Raw genomic sequence first — 25040 nt, forward strand, 5'->3', positions numbered from 1 at the left:
CCTATACCTTTAATTAGTTACTTTACGCCGTGGACTAAGGGCTAGGATCAAGCATTATTGTGTACTTTTTTTACCATTTTAATATATATATATATATATATATATATTGAAACACCGTGTGGGCGATACTAATATTTTTGATTCACCACATGGTTTTCATTTGAAAATTTCCAAACATCAAAACATCAAAATATTTTTAATTGTACATCAGGTCACTGATCATTCTTAATGTACCCAGAAACAAAACATTACCAGTTAATGTCCATGTTGCAACACCAGATGATTCACAAAACAAACATTATCCAATTTCATGGTACATGAATTTCCGAGCCAAGTTGTAGTGTTTGGCTTGTTGGGTCATTAGATCAGTGGACATACAGTGATGAAGTTGGGGAAACCATGGCTTGACCCTAGAATAGAGTTGGAGAAGGGAATGACGTGGCACGTGTTCACTACACATTTGATATAAGCCCTAAATATATATATATAAATATATATATAAAATGCATCTCTCCCCAAGTGGACCCCATCATTTATGCCTAACCCGGCCCAGCCCGGCCCGTTTTGTGTGCTCTCATTCAAGTCTTGTTAATTTCTAGTTGTCTGGCTGACCAGCTCTTTTCATCACCAGTCCTCTTCTTCTCCATTATGAGCCTCCCTATCCTATACATTCATGAACCCCAATTCCCCAAGCCCTAATTAGGGTTGGTGAATCCTTGCGTTTAGTGGGGCCGCAATTTATCGCTATTCCAGCGGAGAACAACAAAGGATTTTATCAATTTTTGGTTCATGATTAAGCATTCCGGATTGGGGTCTAAGTTTGGACCATGCCCTCTGTATCCAAAGTTGGATAATCACAGCCAGGGGAAATTAACTTCTAAGCGTAGTGCATGGTTAAGGAAAACCCTAATCCAGCGCCCATTCTCTTCACACACACTGTGATTGTCTACGTCGTTGACGAGAGACCGCGATGTGTTTGAAGAAGATGTGCCGTTAAGAAGAAGAAGGAGATTCGGCGACTTCTTCTAGACCTGTGTCTAGATTCCGCCTCTGCTTTCAGCTACCACGGCCTCGTCAGATCTGGGAGAGACAGCGACATTCTCAGCTTCCACAATGCTGGTGAAGAGGCACCCAATCGTAGTCGAGTTGGCGCTGGAAAGAATTTGTGTCCGCGGTTCAACCAAACTGTGACCTGAGAGAGTCTGATCCAGACAAGGAGGAAGTCAGTTCCCCGCACTCAGACCCAGGCGGACCATCCCCACGCTCGCTCATGAACAGCAAAAGGGTCGTGCATGAACGGGGACGAGGAATTCTGTCTCTGGTTATGGTGTTCAATGGTTTCAGTTTCGAGATGTTTTGGACAAAGTTTGAGGGGCTGGATATTGGATCAGCAGCATCAATTTCTGTGGAATTAGATACCGAAGACGAGCTGATTTTGTGGGGGGGGGGACTTTGCGATGTCTATAGAGTAATTTCATCAGTGGGTGACTTTGCGTATATTCACCACACATATACATGTGTGAAATTCTGATTCACCATGCAGTGGGTCCCGAAATTTGCTAGCCGAGGTACCTTGGCTACCAACCTCCGCATGCTTGGAAGGGAATCTCAGTTGCATGTCTCGGGAATCGTGACGAGAACGTCCTCCTCATCATCATCATCCTGTATGTGTGTGGGGTGGCATCCAGTGCTGATCGCCATGGCTCTTCTCGAACATGCTCTACAACTTCCTTCACCGAATCCGTTCACTTCACCTTGCCGAAGGTGTGACCATTTTCGTTGCCAGTCCACCTGAACCAGGCACGTTGTAGTCGGACTTTGCATGGTCTTTCATTTATTGTATTTCAAGTCCAAAGTATACCAATTACAATTAATGATTACAATTAACACAATATTTTATATATCAAGATCAACACAAACAAAATATTTATTGTGAAGATTTATTTTTAAAAAATGTGCACAAAATAGACAATAAGTCATTGGACCATATTCTATTTAAAGATTCTAGCACATTAGCATAAAAACTGGCGTGAAAACAAGAATTATAAAATTGGTGAAAACCATCAGTTACCCTAAAGTTAGAAATGACTCATATTCTTTTATAAATCCAGAAAACACTCACAATTTGATCCAAACAGTAACACCTGAATCTTTAGACTTGACTTGGTGACAAATACAACCAAGCAATATATATATATATATATATATATATATACATAATTTACGCATGTGTTATACATGTGCCCAATTGACCAACAAGTGTTAGAATTCAGGACGCTTTTTTCCAAGTTCTCTTTACATCTAATCAACGGATAAATCCCACGTGTTTCAAAAGAACGATAACAAAAGAAGAAAAAACGAAGTAGTGATGTGTGTTGAATGGCTAGATGAGTGACCTTGCGATGTGCTATTTGCGAATGGAATCCACCAATGACAGGTCACAGGCAAAGATGGGGTGAAAGTGAGCACCATTTTCGAAACATTAAAGACGGTATGCAAATATTAGAGACGGTATTCGAATTGTTGTGACATGGTGTCAGTAGGGATTGGTCGGAGTTATGGCATCGACGACAAATTCCATGCAGCAGTGCACAATTTAGCGCATTTGCAAAAGAAAAATCCTGCGAAACTCAGCCTGCTCGTTATCACATTCTACTATAGGTTAACGTCCCATTCCAAGAGAGCTACCGGACGTCGTGTTGCAGTGCCGTGTTTGAGGTGAACCCACCAAGTAAAACAGAGAAAAAGCTACAGCGAAGGATCCAGAAGCAAGAACTATTTCCATGACGGGATCGCCTCACCAGGTGTCGCTCTAAAGCGACGCAGGCAGGGTAGTGCAGGGCAGGGGGCAGGGGAGATGTAGTAGAGAAAGATAGAGATGTGACAACAAAGGAAAGGAAATAAGAGAAATAAGGTCCATCGTGCATTAAGGTACGAAAGCGTTGTAGCAAGGCAGGGCAGGGGGAATGGACTCGGTCGCCGTGATATCACTCCCTCCCGGCTGGCTGTCACTAGCAGAGCGCGATTCAATTTCTGGCACCCACCCGAATTAAATGCTATGCACTCGTGGGTATTGGTATCATGCTCTTGGCATTGAATGTGGCTTTCTCTGAGTAATGAATGAGGTAGTAGTAAATCGGGGCTGGTGGGACAGGCTAATTAAGACTGCCGAGAAGAAGAAGCATGACTACCACCACCAGCCCGTGAGGCGTCGCAAAGATAATCATCATGCGTGGGGATCTGACTGACAGGAAATGCCATGTTCTCCCCTTCTCCTCCTTCAGTGTGATGAGTGAGTGACGGACGCCCGGTTTTGGAAGGGGCCAGTGAATAGGGCTCCATTCATTCATACATTCATCCCTCCTTCCATGCTCGCCATTGGTGCCATTTCGGTGGTGCATTCAATGCCCTCCCCCTCATCCCTCCCTTCCTCCCACTGCCACTAACGGACGGACTACGTCATCGCTCTCTTCATTCACTCTCCAATATATTGCCTTAATTGTTTGATATTTTCTTTGATATATATATATATATATATATATACATATATACCTATATCTTATATAAAACAGCTTAGGGGGATACATTGGAGGGGACAAAAACCATCTTTCATTGGTTACATATCTCATTGTTTTCATCAAAAGTGAAGCAAAAGTGAAGCAATAACTCAACTTTTAACCAATTAGAGATCAAAATCTACATGTTGCTGCAGATTGTTGTCAACTTTTAACCAATTAGAGATCAAAATCTACATGTTGCTGCAGATTGTTGAGAGTAGCACCATGAGAGCTTGAAAGCTCTCAATCATAATTTTCATTAATTATTTTTTGTGGCCAACATCATAAGTTTCTACTAAAAAATATATATATATATATATATATATTTACATTCATGATTTTAACATAAATGGCACATTTCATTTTTTGAATTTTGAATTTTGAATTTTAATTTTTTATACTTCTCCAAATTAAAAATTAAAAATATAGTTCAATAAAATAAGTAAGAAATAATTTTGAACCAAAATGATTTACAAAATATTATAAGATTATTTAAATTATAGATGTTTCTTATGTATTTGAGTTAATTTAAAATTTAAGTTTATTGAGAATGTGCATAAATCTATAAATTAATCTAAATTTATTATTTAACATGACTTTCTAATAGGTTGTTTAATTAAATAAATAGTTACATCTATTAAGAAAAAAATCTAATAGAAAGATGTTACTTTTTATTTTATAAAATTATTATTTTTTGACAAAGATATTTTATAAGAAAATATTAGTAAGAATAAAAAATATAGTATAATCTCTAATAAAAATAGAAACAATAAAAGTACAACTTAGGTGCATATATAAATATAATTTTAGAAAGCTTCATATGTCATATCTTTTTAAACCTGTAGATTGATTGTTACAAGCATCACACCACATCATTTATTTTTATCAAAATTTTTAATAACATAATGTGTACATATCTAATTTAAATTTAAATTATATTAATAAATAAGTGATTATTAAAACTATTTGAATATTTAAAGAAAATAATATAATATATATAAAAATATATCTAACTATATAATATGTAATCTTAAAACACGAATTATAAAAAATATATCTTAGAATTTGAGGGTCAAAAAAGTATTTTAGATCTTTAGCACTCTGTTGATTAAATTGAAGTGAATTTTTTTTGTATTGACACTAGACTTGATTTTTAATAATTAAGGTGTATTTTGGAGGAAATTTAATGATTTAAGAAGGAGATATTAGCACTAGAAGTTCAACATTCAGATTGGAGTAGGAGGCTAGCCAATATCCAAGTGGAATTTAGATTTGATCTTCTATTTGGTAAGTTTGAACTTCTTCAAATTTTGTGTACTTGTTGCCAGATTAGTTGCTGAAAGGTGTATAAAATCTTAAGTAAGATTAATAATATAATTGATAGATAGTGAGGTTCTAAATTGCCTTGAGGTTAGATTAATTTGATTAGAGTTTGGTTTAGAATTTAGAAATTAGTTAGGATTTAGAGTTTGTTTAAGCTTTAGAATTATTTAGGATTTGATTTAAAATTTAAGTAAGGACATTAGGATTTTAATTAAGATTAAATTAAGATTTAGTTGGAATTTATTTAAAATATATTTAGGATTTTATTCTAAAACTTCTTTTGAATTTCTTTAGGATTTTTTCATGCTTATTTTATAATTTCTTTGAGATTTCTTTGGATTTGATTAAAGCTTGATTATCATTGTTAAGGTTTAATTGGATTTATTTAAGATTCTATTAGAATTAGAATCTTGTTTTTGTAATTTTCCTTCTATCTTCTATAGCTAGGTGCTCGGTCCATTCTCAAGCAAGGTTTCACATAATACAACAATGCCAATATCTCCTTCTTGAACCAATGAATTACTCTCAAATTTTATTTAAAATATTGAAAATCAAATCTAGTATCCGTACAAAAAAAATTCACTTCAATCCATTAAATAACTTAGAAATATTTTTTGACCTTCAAACTCCAATTGCTAAGACTTCAACCCACAAAAACCTTCACATACTTTGATCTAATTATTCAATTGACCTCAGAATTTGCACACACATTTTCAACTTGCTCACCAATACACTATCCAAAATTTATCTATACTTACATCAAAAAATTCAAGAAATCCTAAAATTTGTAAACATATTTTTATTTTTCAAAATCTAAATCAATTAAGAACATTACTAATTTTGAAAATTCTTCAAAAACTCAATATTGAATCAATCAATAAGAAATAATTTCCAAATTTTTTTCTTAAAGTCTTCTATCAAATTCTACACTTTGATCTATCAAAGAATCTTGAATTTATCATAGATATTCAGTTTTGTGCCTCAAGATTTGATTTTGATCCAGGTTGACAACTGGTCCTCTTTAGATATTAATTCTTGGCTTCTTGAAGTAAATTTTACTAAAATCTATTCTTAATTCCTTCTTACATATGCTTATATTAATTTTTTATCTAATTTATTTTGATTTTACTCATTTATATCTCAAAAAATTAATTAGAAGTTTCTTCTATAAAAAGGCAGCATTAAGACTAAATCTTTTATTACCTTTTTATCATTTATCCTCATTGTTTTACATCTTTTTGCTAGGCTCTTCTATAATATCATCCATATTTTTATTTTTTACTATATGGTCATATTACCATATATCACCGAAAATTATTTCTTTGGATTTGTATTTGCATTATGGTATGGGATGTTGGTGTGAGGATTTTTAGATTCTTTATTTGGCTCTGTTTTTAATCAACAATACGTTCATATACTGGCTGACTTATTCTAACCTATTGCTCTAATCTTATCTAATATAATATAAATTATCTACTAATCTAAAATGGTCATTCTCAATGATGTTCATGATCATGATAGTAGCATCTATGTGAAGTTTGATATCAAGTACGGAGGTAGGATGATGGTGCTAAACATATCATCAGAGTTGCTATTGGAGTAGAAGAGAATCTATTAAAGTACTCAATTTGTTTCTATTATCTATTGTTTGCATCTAAACTTTCCAATGTATTTCCAATGTTCACAAAGAATTGTTGGATATCTTGTTCCAAAATCGCATTTATGCTGGTATCCTTATTGACTTTTTATTCTTAGATTGGATTAGGTTTGATGAAGTGGATGTCTAATAGAGTATTTGGTTGAATTTTGCATAAGTGTAGAATTCAAGTTTCTATATTTTTTGTGTAATTATCTAGATCTTTAATAAGAAGGTCTTGGAGGAGGGGATTATTTTTCAAGTAAGAGTTGGTCGTATTACCATTGCAAGAATTACTTTTATTATCTATATTTTAAATAAGGTATAATTTTTTGGAGCTTGCTATTTTGATATTTTTTTATATTTTTGTAAGTCCCTCTAAGCCTCTATTCCTATTTGAATTGTGATTTTTTACACTTCATATAGTACCATCCTATTATAATATTATATATGATCCCTATTGTATGCATATTTATTATACCAAATATTCTACAAGATGAGTGATGTAAGAAATAGCTATGTTGTGTCTTTTGAAATTGAAATAGATGGTATGAGGTTGATTGGGATGGATGTAACTGAGGTTAGGAGGCCATAAAGTACATTGTACCAACTTATTAGAAGGAAGAAGAATACTAATGATTAAAGGGAGTTATAGTATTTTCAAGCTATGTTGATGTAGAGGTATTCTCAGAAAGCATGAATCATTATTTCTAATGTTTTGTTGTTGCAAAAAATGTAGTGTCTTTGTTGCATTATTCTTTTCTATGCACCCATTGATATTCCGCTAGCTAGGACTAGCTATCTTATTATAGCTATTTTTTGAAAAAGCCACAAGTGCCATATAATGTAATAGAAATTGTCAAAGTATTGATCTTGGAAGATAACTTCTCCTTTCAAGGAAATAGACGTATATTGACATAGGTGGCAATAGCTTCTTTTTGACATATGATGGAAGTTGTTGGTGCTAAGTAATTTGCCTAATTGTTGCCATGTCTATTCAGTGGGGTCTTTAAAGAGGTATTGAATTGATTAGATACCAACTAACTAAATCATTGTGCCTTGTCTAGGTTTTTGTGACAGGTTAAATGTCATGAATGGACCTTTTGTATTTGCTTTGGATATGACTCAGACTCGTTGGACTTTTCCTTCATATACTATAGGGATCCAAAGCTAAGAAGCTCTTATTCTTTTGTCTTTGAGACTATGTATTTTTCACCATGAAGAAGTGCACTTTTAATGTGCAAGATGTAGAATATTTTGATTATGGATCCTTGGATGTTAAGTTTCCACTACTTTATTGCTACATATGGTTGAACTTCTCTAAGATGCTATAAGAAGATTTGTACTAGTTTATTACATTAAGTCTATTAATTTGCTACTTATAAACTTTTTGATTATTTGATCATTTTTGTTATGTGCCAACTTGCAAATAAATTATCTCATAAGTTTGCATAGGTTCGTATGCCCTTCTATGACCATTAATGGTATCAATTTGTGGTATTGTATTTCCATAGTGTATTGTATTATAATTTAAATAGTATATTATGAAAAAAGAATTGATGCATAATCTCTTCTAAGTATTTGAGTAGCTATTGCTTTAAATTTGGTTGTAAATTTTTCTAAAATTGTCTTATATTGTGTTAAAAGAATGATCTTTGTCTTATTACTAGGACTTTATTGCCCATAATCTAGTGAGAGCTGTAGTACCAAGTTCCTTCCTTGTGCAATTGAATCTCTGAAACTCAATATCTTAGCATAACTTTCTATGATTTGGCCCTCAATGATATGCCTTTGATTACTAATTTGGCTATAAGTGAACTTGCTTGTATTTTTGGATCTAATACCTTGAGGCCTCCATATATTATAGGCTCAATAATTGTGTTCTATTAAGCTTTTGCTTAGGTGATCCCTGTTATAATGCCAAACCAAAGGTAGTTCCTCAATAGGCTCTAATCTATTTGAATATCATAGATGTAATGTTTGCTTAGGAAGTTATGTATCAAATAGAGGCTAATACTACTTGATTAATGATCATGATTCTGCGTGCTAGTGATAGTTGCTTGAAGCCTCATTTGATCAATTGGAATGTAGTTTGAAGGAGTACCTTAGCTCCGTTTTTAGAAGGTGGCATATAGAAGCCTATCAAAAATTCTAAATATTGTATTGTGGCTTTTTCATTGATCCATATAAGATCCTATTATTCTTCTCAAATAATATTGTGTAAGCATTTTGGAGCCCAGATGGCTATAGACTTATGCTAGTTTATTTTAGCTCTTGACACTTCATAATATAAATCTAATGCTCTTATAGTTTTTTGTAAATTGTTGAGATTCCTTCTTAAACATGCAAAAGTGTCACGGACACAAAATACAGACTTGAAATCTAACAAGAAGTTCAAGAAGAAGTGGCAGAACTAGATTAAACAGATGAGTACAAGAACAATACTAGAAAGGTGAGCTAGAACTCCAAGATATGTATTGTCGAGACTGAAGAACTCTTCAGCCTCGATCCCTATTTATACTCCTACTTAGGAAGCTTCTCGAGCTACTTCTATTAACTATGAAGCTTCTAGAAAGTTCCAGAGGCTTCCTTTCTAGAAGCTTCTAGAAACTTCTCTTCTAGAAGGTTCTAGAGACTTCCTTTCTAGAAGGTTCTAGAAACTTCTCTCTAAAAGGTTCCAGAGGCTTCTCTTCTAGAAGATTCCAAAGACTTGTTTTCTAGAAGATTCTAGAAACTTCTCTCTAGAAAGTTCTAAGGAATATGTCCCTAACATCACCCCCTCCTTTAGCTTCGAGGTCTCTGAGAAGCAATGTTGTTGATTAGTACTAACGCAAGAAAATAAAGATCTGTCGCATAACTTCTGCTATAAACTCCAACTGTTGTTCACGAGGCAAATGGTTCATCGATCCTTGAAGCCAACGGTAGTAGCCCACGCCTTCGACTTTTGACAAAGCATGAACTTCCGTGTCCTCATTGAGAAATTGTCCTGCAAACACGCCTTCTGGCTGACCATCGTAAGCAGGCTCGATCTCAAATACGATCACTAGTGATCAGTTACTCGGTATCCTCTGTCGTCGTCGTGGTACATGTATTTCTTCATCTCGGGGTCGCCTTCGTGAGCTACTCGGTTGCGATACTCTCACTGGCATAGTATCTATCTCTTGGCTATCCATATCAAAAGACCAAACTACGATCTATCTTGGAGAAAATAACTACATCAACTACGAATTTTGGTAGTGCTCTCCGCTTTTCTTATATTGTTGAGAGAACAAGCTTCAGAAAGAAGCTATCGTCGAATTGATTTAGGTTTATCAGGATGTCGTTGATGAAACTCCTGTACCTTTTGTGGCGCATTCGCAAGATTTTCAGCTGGCTCCCACGTTCGCTCATTAATGTCATAGCCGCACCAATGAACAAGATATTCTAACTTTCCCCACCTTCGCCGTGAATCCAATACCTTTTCAACCTCGTATTCTTCGTGGTTCTCGATTTCAATACTAGGTGGCGGACATTGCACTCTTTCAGGAAAAGATGACTCTCGATAAGGTTCCAACAAAGAAACATGAAAGACTGGATGTACCTTCATAGAAGCCGGTAACTCCAGCCGGTATGCCACTGGATTAATTTGCTTCTGGATGATAAATGGTCCCAATCTTCGATAGTCCAACTTATCACATGGTTGCTTGGTCTTGATATTTCGTCAAAGAAGCCAGGCTTTGTCTCCAACTTTGAAAGTAGGTGCTTGATTTCGAAATCTATCTGCAGACGTCTTATACGATTCTTGAGCGGATTGTAATTGAAGCTTCAACATAGTTTGAAGCTCTAATAGTTGCTTCGCAAATCCTTCAGTTGCTGGATTGTTATTTGTTGACAGACTCAATAAATCAAGCTTAGGATGATACCCATAGTTGGAAAATAATGGTGTTTGTTGAGTCGACGCATGGAGGGTGTTGTTATATGCAAACTCGGCTAGCGATAGATATGCAATCTAATTATCTTGCTAATAGGTGATGCTGCATCGTAAGTACTGCTCCAAGACTTGGTTCACCCGTTCTGTTTGGCCATCAGTTTGAGGATGAAAAGCTGAAGAAAGCTTGATATCCATCTTCAATATCCCAAAGAGAGATCTCCAAAACTTTGACACGAACTGGGTACCTCGATCTGATATGATATCATCTGGTAGTCCATGATATCGATACATATTATCGAGAAAGAGTCTTGCTGTGACTTCACTAGACGATGTCTTCTTACAAGGAACAAAGTGTGTCATCTTCGTAAGCCGATCTACAACGACAAAGATGCTGTCAAATGAGTTTGATGATGGCAAGTCCGTGATGAAGTCCATAGAAATTGAAGACCATGGTCGACGTGGAATTGGCAATGGCTGTAGAAGTCCATAAGGGCGATGCCGAGGATTCTTGGATCTTGAACAGATGTCACAGGAGAGGACAAAATCTTTCACATCCTTCCACATTTGGGGCCACCAAACATCTCGGGAAATAAGCTCCAAGGTCTTGTTGAATCCAAAATGTCCCGCAGCTAGAAAATCATGGCGAGATTGAAGAACTCGGAGTCGTGCTGGTCCTTTTGGAATGTACAATCGCTCTTCAAAGTATAAAAAATCTCCCTCCACCTTGAACTTGTCGTCATTGGTACGTTGCTTGATATCAATGGCTATTGAATCTTTAATGGTCATAGCACGTACTTGGTTTAGGAAGTCAGCATCAAATGATACAATAGTAGCACAAAGTTGAAATCTCTCTGGCTTCAATAACGTTGTACATTGTTGATCAAACGCTGCTTCTCCAGCCTTTGGTGTAAGATACGATCTCCTTGATAAAGCATCGGATAGTCCTTGCTGCCTTCCAGGTCGATTAGTGATAACAAAATCGAATCTAGATAGCGACATATTCCATCGAGCTTGACGCCGATTTAAAACTCGAGCCGACATGAAATAATCTAAATTCTTGTGATCCGTATATACGATTACTGGATGTGCAGCTCCTTCAAGAAAGTGACGCCATTCTTCGAAAGAATCCACTATAGCAAGAAGTTCCTTATCGTGGATCTCATAATTGATTTCAGCAGCAGAGAACTTCCGAGAATAGAATGCAACTGGATGGAGCTTCTTATCTTCACTCATTTGTGAAAGCACAGCTCCCAAAGCAAAATCTGAAGCATCAGTTTCTAAATAGAAGGCCTTTGTAAAGTCTGGATGTACCAAAATTGGAGCTGTAGTAAATGCTGTCTTCAAGTCTTGAAACGCCTTCTTCGCCAAAGGTCCCCATTCCAACTTATCCTTGCATGTTAATCGAGTGAGAGGAGCAGTAACTTGAGAATAATTCTTGATGAAGATCCGATAGAAGTTAACAAAACCAAGAAAGCATTGTACGTCTCTAACTGTCTTCGGAACCTCCCAAGACATGATTGCTTCTACTTTCTTGGGGTCCATCTTCAAACCTTCTGTAGTCGCAATGAACCCCAAAAACTCCATCTCCGTCTGGTGAAATAAACACTTTTCTAATTTGGCATATAGTCCTCGCTTGCGTAGTTTCTCTAAGACCAAACGAACATGCTTCTCATGCTCTTCCTCGTTTTTAGAGAATATTAGAATATCGTCCAAGTAGATGACAACAAAATCATCGAGGTGTTCTCGAAAGATGTCATTCATCATATGTTGGAAAACCGCTGGAGCATTGGTAAGACCAAAAGGCATGACATTATACTCGAAATGACCATACCTTGTACGGAATGCTGTCTTCCACTCATCTCCTTCCTTGATTCGTACGAGATTATAAGCTCCCCTTAGATCAATTTTTGTAAAGATCTTCGCATGTCCAAGTTGTTCTAAGAGACTAGAAATCAAGGGTAATGGGTAACGATTTTTCTTTGTTACCTTGTTGAGGCCTCGATAATCCACACACATCCGTAATGATCCATCTTTCTTCTTCACAAATAAGATGGGTGCTCCAGTTGATGATTTTGAATGACGAATGAAATTCTTGGCTAGATTCTCGTCGATATACTTTCGCAACTCTGCCAACTCTGTTTGCGATAGATTGTAGATTGGGCCAAAAGGTGGTTGTGCTCCTTCTTGCAAGTCTATGGCACAATCATATGGTCGGTGTTCCGGTAGTATGTCGGCGTTCTTCTTTTGAAACACGTCTTCAAAATCTTTATATCGCTCCGGTATACTTACTGTTGAGATCTTCTCCTCGGTAGTTGGAGCCGCATAAATGACAAATGAAGTGCCTTCCTTAGATGATCTTATAAACGCTCTTGCTCCAATGAATAAGGATTTCTTTTTTCGAGGTTTTTTACTAGGTTTTTTCTTGGGTGATTTTGTGGGAAAAGTCATCTTCCGTAACCTCCAATCTATCGATGGATTATGTTTTTCTAACCAAGAAAGATCAAGAATAATAGGATTTGATGGGGTTCTAATAATATTAAAAATAATATGACTACTATGGTCTTTAAACGTTACTTTTATAGGTTTTAATTCATGGGTGGTGCTACCAGACAATAAAGGTCGTCCATCTATGACCTCAACTTCAACAGGTTTTGATTTTTGTACTAAAGGGATCTTATGACGCTTTGCAAATTCTTCGTCTAAAAAACAAGCAAATGCTCCTGAGTCTAGTAGTGCTAAGGTTCTCAATTTTTGAGGGCCGATAAACAGAGGGATTGTAAAACAAAGTGCAGGTTGGGCAGAAAGAAAGGAACCTGATTGTTGTTGGGATATTTCATTGTCCACCCGCACGGTTCCTATTGTGGCTGGGCATCCTCGTTTTCCTGAACAAATACTCCCCTAGTCTTTACTATGCCTCGATTTTGCTTTTTGGGGCAGTTTCCGACTTTGTGGCCTTCTCCACCGCAATACAAGCATAAATTTTCTTCCATACGTCGCTTTTTTTCTTCTATAGTAAGAGATTTGATACGTACCGCATCAATTTGCATATCTTCCACCTCTGAATGCGAATTCACACCGCTTGCTGACATAGTTGGAGCATGGCAAATTGTATGTTGTCTTAAGCGTTGGTCTTGGCGACGTTGGAATAGGCGATTATCGCACTTCACAGCTTGGCTAATGGCTTCATTGAGCGTTTGTGGATCAGGAAGAATTAACAGCAAATCCTTCACATCATCTCTTAAACCCCAATAGAATTGACTCATCAACGCTTCTTCATCCCAATTGATGTCGCATACTAATTGCCTGAAATCCGAAGCATAGACTGATGTAGAACGCATCCCCTGTCGTAGCGACCGGATCTTTGTTGTAGCCCATCGAACCTTATCGTGTTCACCAAATGCTTCTGCAAATGCTTCCAAAAAGGTTTCGAAGTTGTTTAATATGGATGATTGTTTCTCAAACAAAGGAGCAAACCATGATAGAACTTGTCCTGTAAGTAAGGTTCCAACAAGCCCAACACGTGATTCCTCCATTGGATATCGTTTGGACTGTAAAACTGTTATCAACTTGATTTGATTGACGAATCCTCGAAACTTGGAACGTGTTCCATCGAACTTATCTGGAAGGCTAACTCGAGGCTCCTTATGTTGTAGAACTAGTCGTTCTTGTCGAACCTGAGATAAAGTTGTTTCTCCAAGTGCAGAAGTTTGAGGCTGGTGTAGTTTAGATTGTGCTATCCCAAATACTCCATCATTATGAAGCCTTGCCACCACTCCTTCAATCTCTACAGTTCTTTGTGATAACGTAGCGAGTGCATTCATAATAGCATCTAACTTAGACTCTGAACTTTCTGTCATACTAATGTCTTGACCTCCGGCCATTCTAAAAGAAGGACAAAAATGACTCTACAAGAGGCAATATTGGTTTATAGGAGGGTAATCCACAACCTATAAAACACCTTAAGAATTTCAAGAAGAAGGGTAATCCACTCTCTCCAAGAAGAATAAGACTCCAATATTGTAACAAAAGAAGTATCAATTTAGAGGAGGATAATCCGCAACCTCTAAAAATGCTAGTATACCTTCAAGTAGAGGGATAATCCACACTCTACTAAGAAAGAACTAGCTCTGATATCTCAAGTTAGTGTAGTCTCGACAAACTGTCACGGACACAAAATACAGACTTGAAATCTAACAAGAAGTTCAAGAAGAAGTGGCAGAACTAGATTAAACAGATGAGTACAAGAACAATACTAGAAAGGTGAGCTAGAACTCCAAGATATGTGTTGTCGAGACTGAAGAACTCTTCAACCTCGATCCCTATTTATACTCCTACTTAGGAAGCTTCTCGAGCTACTTCTATTAACTAGGAAGCTTCTAGAAAGTTCCAGAGGCTTCCTTTCTAGAAGCTTCTAGAAACTTCTCTTCTAGAAGGTTCTAGAGACTTCTTTTCTAGAAGGTTCTAGAAACTTCTCTCTAAGAGATTCCAGAGGCTTCTCTTCTAGAAGATTCCAAAGACTTGTTTTCTAGAAGATTCTAGAAACTTCTCTCTAGAAAGTTCTAAGGAATATGTCCCTAACAAAAAGTATTATTAGCAAATATACAAAAGTATTATTAATAAATATAAAAAAGTATTATTAGCAAATATGTAAAAATATTATTAACAAATATAGAATTAGCGTAGTATATTTGATTTGATAAGATGATCCTTAGATGTTGTGTTGTTTTTTATTTGGCATATAACTTAGAGCATCTGCTATAAAAAAATAAAAAAAATAGTGCTAAGAGGTACCTTTGTTGAATTAGCTTCTCTAATTAGAATGAATGCCCATATTTACCATTTATTGTAATGCATGTTGCAATGTCTATATTCAATGCTATAATCCATTTTATCCATTTGAAAGAAAAATCAATTGTTTAATTGTGGCTTATAAGAAAGTATAGCTTATTTAGTCATATGCTTTTTTTTTATAATCTAGTAGCATAAGAATTAAATCTTGATTGCTCTCTTCTATCCATATTAATGATTCCATTACTAGGAATATATTGTCAAAAATGTACTTGCCTATGACAAAGCCTATTTGAACTTTACGTATCTATCTAAGAAAGGTTTGAGACTAATTTGTTGACTAGAACTTTGGCTATGATCTTATGTATTGAGCTTAATAGATGTATAAGATAGTAGTTAATAATCATTGAGAAATTTCTTATTTTAGAAATTAAAATAACATTACTAGTACTAAATTAAATGGAAAGTTATTTTTAGATGAGAACTTTGTTGATTAATACCACTATATCTAAACTGATCTAGTCTTAGTAGATTTGAAAGAATTCTATGGCTATTGTATCTATTCCTACGATCTTTTTTTTTAGAAGATTATTTATTATAGTTCTTACTTTCTATTCAATGATAGTGCATTCCAATTTTATATTTTGATTGGATGTCACCACTCTCAAAGTACTAGAAAGGTAGTGTGACTTGGCCAAGCTATTGCTTTCTACAATAAGATCTTAAGAGTATAATTTTTAATAATATTATTGAGCAAAGAATATCATATCTTGTTGTTAATTTAAAATACGACCTTCAATGTTGAATTTGCACATTTTCACTTTCTTCTAGCATACTCCATAGTATTAGAAAAAAATCTAAATTACATCTATTTTCCACCTACATCCACTTGTATCCACTTTATAAAAGTTGCAATGAACTATTTTTCTAATCTATTATGGCAAATTTTCTAAAAATAGAGCTAAGTTGTATTAAGTGTCTCTTGTGTGGATTGGTTATGTCAATTGTCTTATATTTTTAATTTTGCGGTGAATAGTGTGTTCAATTAATCCTTATACTACTTTTGTCAATTACATTCATTATTGCATGCTATATTGTTATTAATGTTTTAGACTATTGATAAGACAACGTGAATTCTATCACACTAAGTTTCGTATCTTGGATCTAAGGTAGCTCATATCTATACTTGAGTTAGAATTTGCCAGCATGATTTAGTTTCCAATTCTCTTTTATTGAATGTTTGAATGTAGGGTAGAAGGTGGTCCATAGATTTTAGCTTAATGAAGATTGGAGTATGATCTAAGATGCTAGGTTAGATTGGTCATATACCATTTATGCCTCCAAGATCTTGTAAATTGGTTCAAATATAGAATCTATTCATTTGGATTAGTATAGTTCTAAGTATTGGTTGGCGGTTGACTCAAAGTAAAGAATTTGTTATTTATCTTGTAGAATTTGCCCATGTAGAAGACGTCTTAGACTTGTAGTTTGATGAAAAAATTATTCTAAGAGTTGATTTTCTTATTGCCACAGCCTAATTGTTCACTCCTTCCTTCTTTGTTATCTAGAGATTTGACAAAATTGAAGTTGCCACTTATGAGCCACAACACTTTTGATAAGGGATATTTTGCAATTTGTTGCCATAGTCTTACTCAAAGACTTGTATGGTGGTATCTATAAATGTTGACTATTCAAATTTGGATTATAGATGTTGGTTCTAAAATAAGAAATTAGGTGCAATCTCTAGCAATAATAGCATGAGCTTTGATGCAATCCACTATTTTGGACAATGTTAGGATGGTTATGCCACTTGCCAAGTTGTCCACCATAGTGTAGCAAAGTACATTGCGACATTCCAAGGGATTGGTCCTTTGAATAATTCTAATTATGTTGTTCTTTCTATGCAATCTCTTTGTATGAGAAGATGTTCTTATAAGAAGATGATGTCTAGTTTTGGGAAGGTGTTTTGTATGAATTCTTGTAATTCTCAGTGTTTTTGTATGCCAGCCAGGCCCTTTCCAAGGCACTAGACGTTGTATGAGGCTACAATGAGGTCGTCACTCATAAGTGGCTAAATTAGTTTCTTCTTCCAGTTTCTTCTCGAAGTGGGCTAGTGGAGGAGGGAAGGAGAGTGTGTCGGAGTCCTCTAGGATTGTAGCTTTGATTGTTTGCCTCCAAATAACGTAGGGTATTGATTGCTTACGGCTGAGTAGTGGGACTAGTTGGTATGCTGTATAGGTTATGGATGTCCATTGCATCACATGCTGTTGTTGTATGGTGGTTTGATGTTTGTCAAGAAATATGAAAACAATCCATTTGCAGAGTATCTGGTCCTCCTGGATGTTCCACTTTGTTGCCCATATTGCATCGTTCCAGCATCGTAGGAAATTATGTCCATTGTTGTTGATTATCTTTATGCATAAACGTTGCATTGTGATGTTTACCATGTGGTTCCATGCCGAATCTTGGGTCCAGTTTGCCTCATCTGTTGCATGGGTTAATTGCAAGGTGCATATCGGGATATTGGTGCTCTTGTATATTAATGCTTTGATTGAGAAGTTAGGACTGGTGCGGACAAACACTGGTGTAATTTGGCTTTGTGTGGCTCCATCACCTAGGGAGGTGATCTCCAAAGCTTTCCAAAAATTGGGGTGAACAGATGGAGAGTCATACGTTGTTACACACTGCCAGAACGTGGTTAGCGATCAATGGAGGGGGTTTGTGGAGTTTCTTTTCTGCCAAGATAAAATTGGATTTTAGGGTAGTTATATTGAGGCACTTGTGGAAGCACGTGGTGTTGGTCTTCAAGTCCCCATCATCATCACTCCCCTGATTTATGGAGTTGCTTAATATTGAGGTGTCTGGGGTTGTTTGTTTGGTGGGAGCTCGCTTGAGATCTTCGCGTCTCTTCTGCGGATATTGTTTGGTATGATGTGTGGTATTTCTCTAGCGATTGGACTGTGAAGGCAAGCCACAATATTCTATCTTATATGCTTTTTCTCCTCCTGTGAAGTTAGGCAGGACCATAAATTGGGGTAATTTGGTGATATCCTTAACTAGGAGTCGAGCTCGGGGGTTGGATACTTTACTAAGGTATGAATTGGCTATATCAATAGCGAGGACTTCTCCAATGGTGGCGAATGCTTCAGTGAGGAATTCGGTTATACAAAATATTCTTCAGATACCCTTGATTTAGACCAGATTGGGAAGGTGGGAAGGTGTGTGGGGCTGTTGGAGCATCTTCAGGGTTGAAGTCCGCTCACCAAGGGGTGAAGAGAATGTCTTGATTACCGAATTTGAACTGTTTGATGAGCGTGTTCATTTTGCCTTGTTCGCTGGAGAAGTACACTTCGAAGTATCCTCCGCCGAGCATTGAGATCGAGGAGACTGTAGTGTGTAGAAATCATGTGGCCCAGTCATGTAGAAATCGTGGCCCAGGATGTTTCCACATGTATCCTATTTGAGTGTGACCTGCACTTGTTGCAATGTGTGGGGGCTCAGGTTGATAGTGATCCTGTCTTGCGTGGATTCGGTTTGCTCGACAACTGGAGCAGGTGAAGTGGGTGCTCGGGTGACTCCTATTGATGCAGTATCGAATCCAAAAGTGCGTAAAATCTGTTGTGCATCCGGTTGTAATTGGGTTGCGATTCTCATCAACTCCTCTTCTACCGAGTATTGGTGTGCCAATCCTTGGTGTGGATTGGATTGAATAAAGTCTTCTGCTGTGTCCCATTGTGTCTAGACAAATGATCTAAGGGTTGTCATAGTATGTTGCGCGAGTTCCTTATGCATCCTGGATTCGGGGCTGATGTTTCGATTGTCAGGATGTGTTGCTTCTAGGGACTATGTGAGCTCTATTTCCTCCATCCTTTCTGAGGGTGCTAGGGTTTGGATTCCTGGAGTCACTATGTTCGTATTTCCTGTTGGCCCTGTAGGTTGGAGGTCTCTTGCGAGTGGTTTCTGAGGGATATTGACATCCTTTGAAAATTGCAATGGTGTCGGTCTATGCTCGCCCTCGGGTGGGAAGTATAAGGGTTCAACGTCGAAGCTTCCCTTCGATTGTTTCTCCTCAGTGTTGGGGCTCTCAAAGCTTGCCAGGCTTTCTTCTGTACCTGTGTCTGAGTGGAGAGTTGGGGGACTTACTTGGGGGTTGATGTGATGTGTTGTTCTTGTTGCTGACTCTGGTCCGAAGGGCGCTCCACGTCCTACCGCCAGTGTCCCCAAGGACTGAGTTTTGCTCCGGAGTGCATATGTTGTTTCTTTCGGGGCGCTACTTGGTCCCGCCTTTCGACGCCCACTCTCTATCTTCCTATCCATTGTTCCTACCAGCTCAACTTTTGCTACGTTGGGTTCTGCTGAAGTTGGAATCCAGATTCCAATAGCGCTCTAACCTTGCCGGTTGTGTAAATCGCTAGAGTGTTTGGGTCGCCGTAATATTCGGATCTATCCCTCGCCTGTCCAAAACTGACTGCAATTTGTTGCTTTGCAAGCTCCTAGAGCAATGCAATGTCTCACCGACTGTTGCAAAAGTAAATGCTGCCACTATCTTTCAAAAAGCTCACATTCCGGAAAAAGTGGATCTAGGTTGGTTCCGCGGCTCCGGTTTTCACGGAGCCTCGCTCTGCACTTTCGCTCTACCACTGAGCTATAAAGGCCCGACTTGCACATGTGCTTTCAATAAGTAATCACGAATTCTTAGACTCCCAATTTTCATCGATTTACTACTTCCCGACGTCCGATGCAGTGACACACAGCGTCTGATTTGATTGTCGAAGAACTACATGGTTTCGTACTCAAATTTCGGAATAGCTTTGCAACTAACATACCATAATATATATATATAAATATATATATATCCTAACAACTGTGATTTTGTTTCGTGTACCGCCCAGTTTTCTGGATCTCAGGTCTTTGAATGCCATGTACTTACGTCTTCAATCAATGTATTGGGTATTCCTCAGATGTGTCATTTTTATTTATTTATTTATTTCCTTTCGGGATTTCCATTTCGATATCTACACGAATCCGACACGCATGAAAGGCTAGAACCTTGGTACGCACAAAAGTGGCCGGAGAGTATTTTACCTTGTGATCAGGAATGGTTGCTCTGAAATTTGTCCTCGGTTTCTCCGTCCTCATAGGAATGTTCCATGTGCCAGAAAGTAATACCACCAGAATGGATCCATCCAAATATACACGAAGAAAACCAGATTATCGAAGCAGCTGAATTGTCAAAGAATGCCATGAACCCGCAATGGTGAGCCAGTTTCGTACCAACGCAGATCCCCCGTCGTCTGTTATTCTGGCACAACAATTCAATTGGTAATAGTTACTGCACTAGATGCTATCTACAATCCCACTCCTGCTCTACCCCATTTATCTGTGTTGTATACAACAACCTAATCAGGCGTGGCTTAAATGAGAACAACACATGAGCAGTGACGAGTGTTCTAAGCTTCAGAAAACCATATTCTGGAACTTCGAGCCCTTAAAATCCTAAACCCTAAATTGTGGTCAATGCTCATAATTTGTCTACAGCAACAGCAGCAGTGACCGTGACGAAACCAAACCAAAAGATATCAGACTTAATTCTAGCATCAGATCTTCTAATACACCACCTATATTGAATTGACACAGTTTTCGAACGCCAACGGGGCATGAACAATGAAACGGAAGAAGCTTACCCACGCTTGCAGCCCGTGAACGCAAAATATTTCGTCGCATCTACGCATGTGACCCACAGGACACTACGTGTAAAATGGTTAAGCAGGCCCCACGATTTTTTTTCCCTTTGTTTGGTAGTAATACCAATGGAATGTCTGAATCACAAGAGATGAGTAGTTTGAAGAAAGTAATCAACATGTGGGGGAATCAACCAACTGATGCCATAAAAGAAGACAAATCCGCGGCGTCACAAAACCCAACTCTATTCACGATTAGCACAACCCAGCTTCTCCCTTCCATCCTCTCCGTTTCAAAACCCACACTACATTTGCACTGTGAGACACTGTAAACAAGCAAAACTAACGAAATTGCAGCAACCTAAGTGGGAAATTTTTGGACGAGCTTCAGTGTCAATCAGGGGTCTTTGACCGGGGGGACCCTATGACCATGACATTTTTTCCATCGTAATCCGCTCATTCCGAGGATATGGATATGCATTGTCGAATGAATGCCGAAGCGCTGTTGCATTCGCAGGTTCGAGCTTCAAACTTCACCGACGAGGGATTGGTGAACGTTTCCTGTAGAGGAGCGAGAAATAAGCGTGTCGAGAATGCTGTGCTCCAAATACTGCTTTGCAAGGGCGCTTTGTAGTAGCGTAGGACTGGAGCCGCCTTTGGGGAAAGCATGGGAGGTGAAATTGGGGTGGAAGATTGAAAGAGCCGAGAGAGTGAAGGCCACAGCTGCGATTGGCAATGGGCAAGCAGGAGGAGACTTTTTAGAGCGAGAGAGGAGTGTTGCGGTGAGTTCGCGTGTGGGTGCTCGGGAGAGACGGTTGCAGAAAGTCCATGAGGAGAGGAGACGGCGAAAGAGTGAGGAAGAGGGCAAATACCCCGAGTGGGCGACGTAAATTTACTAACACTTGAACCTGTTTTCGTGGATCGCCTCACTCTGTCTGGGGTTTTTGCAGCTGGTAATGATAGAATCTGTGGGTTACTGCGCATCATTTTTGAATTCACGTTGCATTCTTTGATTTGAAATCGTCGATGGAAGGATGGCTTACCGTTGGTAACCCCAAGCAAATATTGCATAAGTGTAGTTATGATGACAGGAGGTCATATTGCTTGTAGCTCTGTGAGAATTCTCTCTTATGTGCGAACACTACTTCTTTCATTCGTAATGCCGGTGGGAATTCTCTGAACGGTTCCTCGTTTTTTGGACATAATTTTGGAGCATCAAGGTGTAGGGTTTAAGGGTGTGGGGTTTTGATAGGCATTTGCAGGTTTCTGACCGCAGTAAGTTCTTTTGTATAAAGGTTTCGAGACGCTTGTCTATCTCTCGGCCTGGGAGCTGGGGGCGGAATTTTTCGGTGTATTCGCTGCTTGTGTTTGGCAGAGGGGTTTATTGCGGATTTAAGCGATTTGAATGATGTACAGGGTTCTGGAAAATGCAGCCAAGGAGGATGAGGAGCTACGAGAAATTCTTGGAGATACCATTGGTAATCCAGAAGAGATGAAACGGCGAGTATGTTCCCTTACAGTACCGTTCCACTTCTTTCTTCTTTTCTTTCTTTTCTTTGTGCCTTGGAAACGGAAGCTTCTGGGTGTGCCGCTTGTTTAAATGGAAGTATTCCTACTCTGATGGAGACCAAATTGTCACAATATTCTCATGTCACGAATTTAATCATATGGTACAGGTGGAAGAAAGAGTTGGAAGAAAAGGTCGACGCATTTCTGATGCCAGAACGGGATCAACAATTCCGATGGCTGTATCTTTCCGCGAGTAAGTTTACTAGCACGTTAAGAACTTCTCAAGATGCTTTGGGTATCTCACCATTAGAAGTATTTTCTAAATTGGATAATGTGTACTTTGAACCATTACTTATCGTAGTGAATTAGTTTTTTCTCTGTGATCCAGCTAACAGTCCCTGTTCTTGATGTAGTTTCGATTCCATGGATAGTCACATCTGGCTGGAGTTCTACGCCCCTCCCACAGACAAAGACATGGATTTGATCGGCAGTGTATATCTGCTTCACTTTTACTCAATTTCGTCATGTTTCTAAAGTGTAAAAAACATAGAACCAGTGGTTGTAGATGCATAGGTCTCACTTTCAATCGATACAGTGATCTGCTGGGTTTGGACGGTAAGAGGATTATGGGAACGAAGGATGCTTGTGTTTCCCTTATTTGGCTGAAAGTCAAGTTTACGAGAAAGGAGTTTATATGGGCTTGTGGTGTATAATTAAGGCAAACGCTTGTTAACACCAGCACTACATCTGTGTAGACATCTGGTCGACGTCGGCAAGGGAAAGTATGCGTTGAGGGTAGCATAGCTATTCGATTGGGTCGGGATTCTAGGTTACCTGCGCTTGGAAATCCCCCAAAAATCATGAAATTAAATGATTCGTTGCGTTCGCAGGTATTCCGGTCATGGTTTGTGTTGGGCCGACTCGGTGGCTTCAATTCCATGAATATGCAGGTTGCTTGCCTATCCTCTCCAGTCAGATAATCCTATCCCATTTTCTCTTTTCAGATATTTTTTATGCACGTAATTGTACGGTGTATTTTTGTTGCATCTTTATGTACTTAAAAGAGACTTTACATTTGAGAGCTGGCGCTAAAAGTAATATTCTGATTGCATTGTGGTTCTTTTCTGTGTGCTTTTGCACATTTGTCAAGCGCACAAGTTTCCAGCAATGTGTTTGCCTGAACCACTTACTAACATCGAGTGGAATTTCTTTTATGTTCTTGGTGCATTATCTTATATTTCTAGAGGGTTTACACTCACATGTTTTACATGCAGATCATTAAAGTTCCTCTAAATGCACCACTCAGATATAGCACGGAGAAAGCTCAGGAAGCATTGAGTGCCTTTTTCCATGACATTAGTGACGTAGAGTTTCAAGAAAGCTGGGCCCGCGTATGGTAAGTAGTCTTTGTGGTTGTTGGTCTTGGTTTTGTGTTCTTACATTCCTAGTTTTAACCATTTCTTTCGTTCCCTCTGAATTCCCCGGGTTTCTTTGAGGTATCTCAGATAGCATGGTACTCGGAATATATGTCTTCATACAGGGTTCACATCTGTTGTGGAAGTCGCCGTTGTTGCCTTTCTAATTAAAATATGGTTGGGTTGGATGTGGATGCGGACGTTGCTCGTGTCCTACAGGATAGATTTAGGAACATCAGATCCTTGCTGTCTCGATGTGCTTATAAACGCATTAACTACTGTCAGCTCGGAGTAAGTGAATAAGATCTGTTTGTTTTCTCTCTGCTTCCACCATCATGCGTAGTATCTTAAAGACTCCTTAAAGCTGTTATGTTACCCCCTTGCATGAATTCCAACCACTGCACAGTATGCTCACAACTCGTTTGTGGGATGTTTTTGTCAGCTTCGTGGGCATCAAACAACTGGTTTTTGGGGGTAAACATTTAGGCGATTGGGATGAAGATTTGAAGAGCAATGAAGATGGCTATAGAGCATACAAAATATGAGTTCAACTGTTAGACTTTTGGTCCTATTTATTAAGATGAGCACAATCAAGTGAAGTATATTTCTGGTGAGCTGCACTTGGAATTCCCTGTGCAGCTTCTACAGCTTCGTTCTTTTAACAATAGCCATTTAAAGCAGAAGACTTATAATTCATAAAAGAATAGCAATAGCCATTTAAAGAAGAAGACTTATAAATCATAAAAGAGTAGCACATGTAAATTTAGTTTGTTTTCAAGAGAATGTTTAACAAGGTTTTAATTTTCTAGGTCTAAGAGCTGGTTTGTATATGTTAGATGGAGTCTAATTCTAAATTCTTTGAGCTTGTGGGTGTTTTAAGAATTTGTGTAGAATTGTTTTTTTATTTGTGTAGCATGCATAGAGAATAATGTATATTAATATTGGAATTAGATTGATTTCTTTATGTTTCAATCAATACTTTTTTTTATATTAAGTGAATGAAATAAATATTGCTTCTTTAAGTGCATGAGCTTTGAATCAAATAGCTTATCATTTTTTTTCTTTAATTTTTATATATTAAAAAAATAAAATATTATTATTAAAAAACAATCAACTTTTTGATTATTGAAACTAATCTAATTTTAAAATTTTGGAAGAAAAAATCTAGTTTATTATAGAATATTGTTAATTAAGAAGATGGTAGTAGAAAATATCTTAAAA

General features: G+C 37.7%; 1 protein-coding gene across 2 annotated transcripts; it reads left to right on the forward strand.

Moving 5' to 3' along the window:
- Positions 1–21357: 21357 nt before the first annotated feature.
- Positions 21358–24701, forward strand: LOC112283106 (uncharacterized). 2 transcript variants are annotated; one of them, XM_024521433.3, is made up of 8 exons: positions 21359–21781; positions 22312–22399; positions 22572–22657; positions 22818–22896; positions 23295–23354; positions 23679–23800; positions 24039–24110; positions 24262–24701. In XM_024521433.3, the coding sequence occupies exons 1-8, from the start codon at positions 21489–21491 to the stop codon at positions 24362–24364; spliced, it is 903 nt and encodes a 300-aa protein (XP_024377201.1). In that variant the 5' UTR covers positions 21359–21488; the 3' UTR covers positions 24365–24701. The 2 variants fall into 2 exon arrangements, with proteins under 2 accessions (XP_024377202.1, XP_024377201.1); XM_024521434.3 differs by lacking the exon at positions 24039–24110 and having other exon boundaries at positions 21358–21781.
- The last annotated feature ends 339 nt before the right edge of the window (positions 24702–25040 follow it).

Source organism: Physcomitrium patens, chromosome 6 (assembly GCF_059467195.1).
Source record: "Physcomitrium patens ecotype Gransden chromosome 6, ASM5946719v1, whole genome shotgun sequence".
Lineage (NCBI taxonomy): Eukaryota > Viridiplantae > Streptophyta > Bryopsida > Funariales > Funariaceae > Physcomitrium > Physcomitrium patens.

Excerpts from the sequence above, each read along its gene's own strand:
- LOC112283106 (XM_024521433.3), top strand. The coding sequence starts at position 21,489 with ATGCTGTGCTCCAAATACTGCTTTGCAAGGGCGCTTTGTAGTAGCGTA. Across the intron at positions 22,897-23,294 it reads ACATGGATTTGATCGGCAGT|GTATTCCGGTCATGGTTTGT; the intron begins GTATATCTGCTT and ends TTGCGTTCGCAG. Across the intron at positions 24,111-24,261 it reads TTAACTACTGTCAGCTCGGA|CTTCGTGGGCATCAAACAAC; the intron begins GTAAGTGAATAA and ends TGTTTTTGTCAG.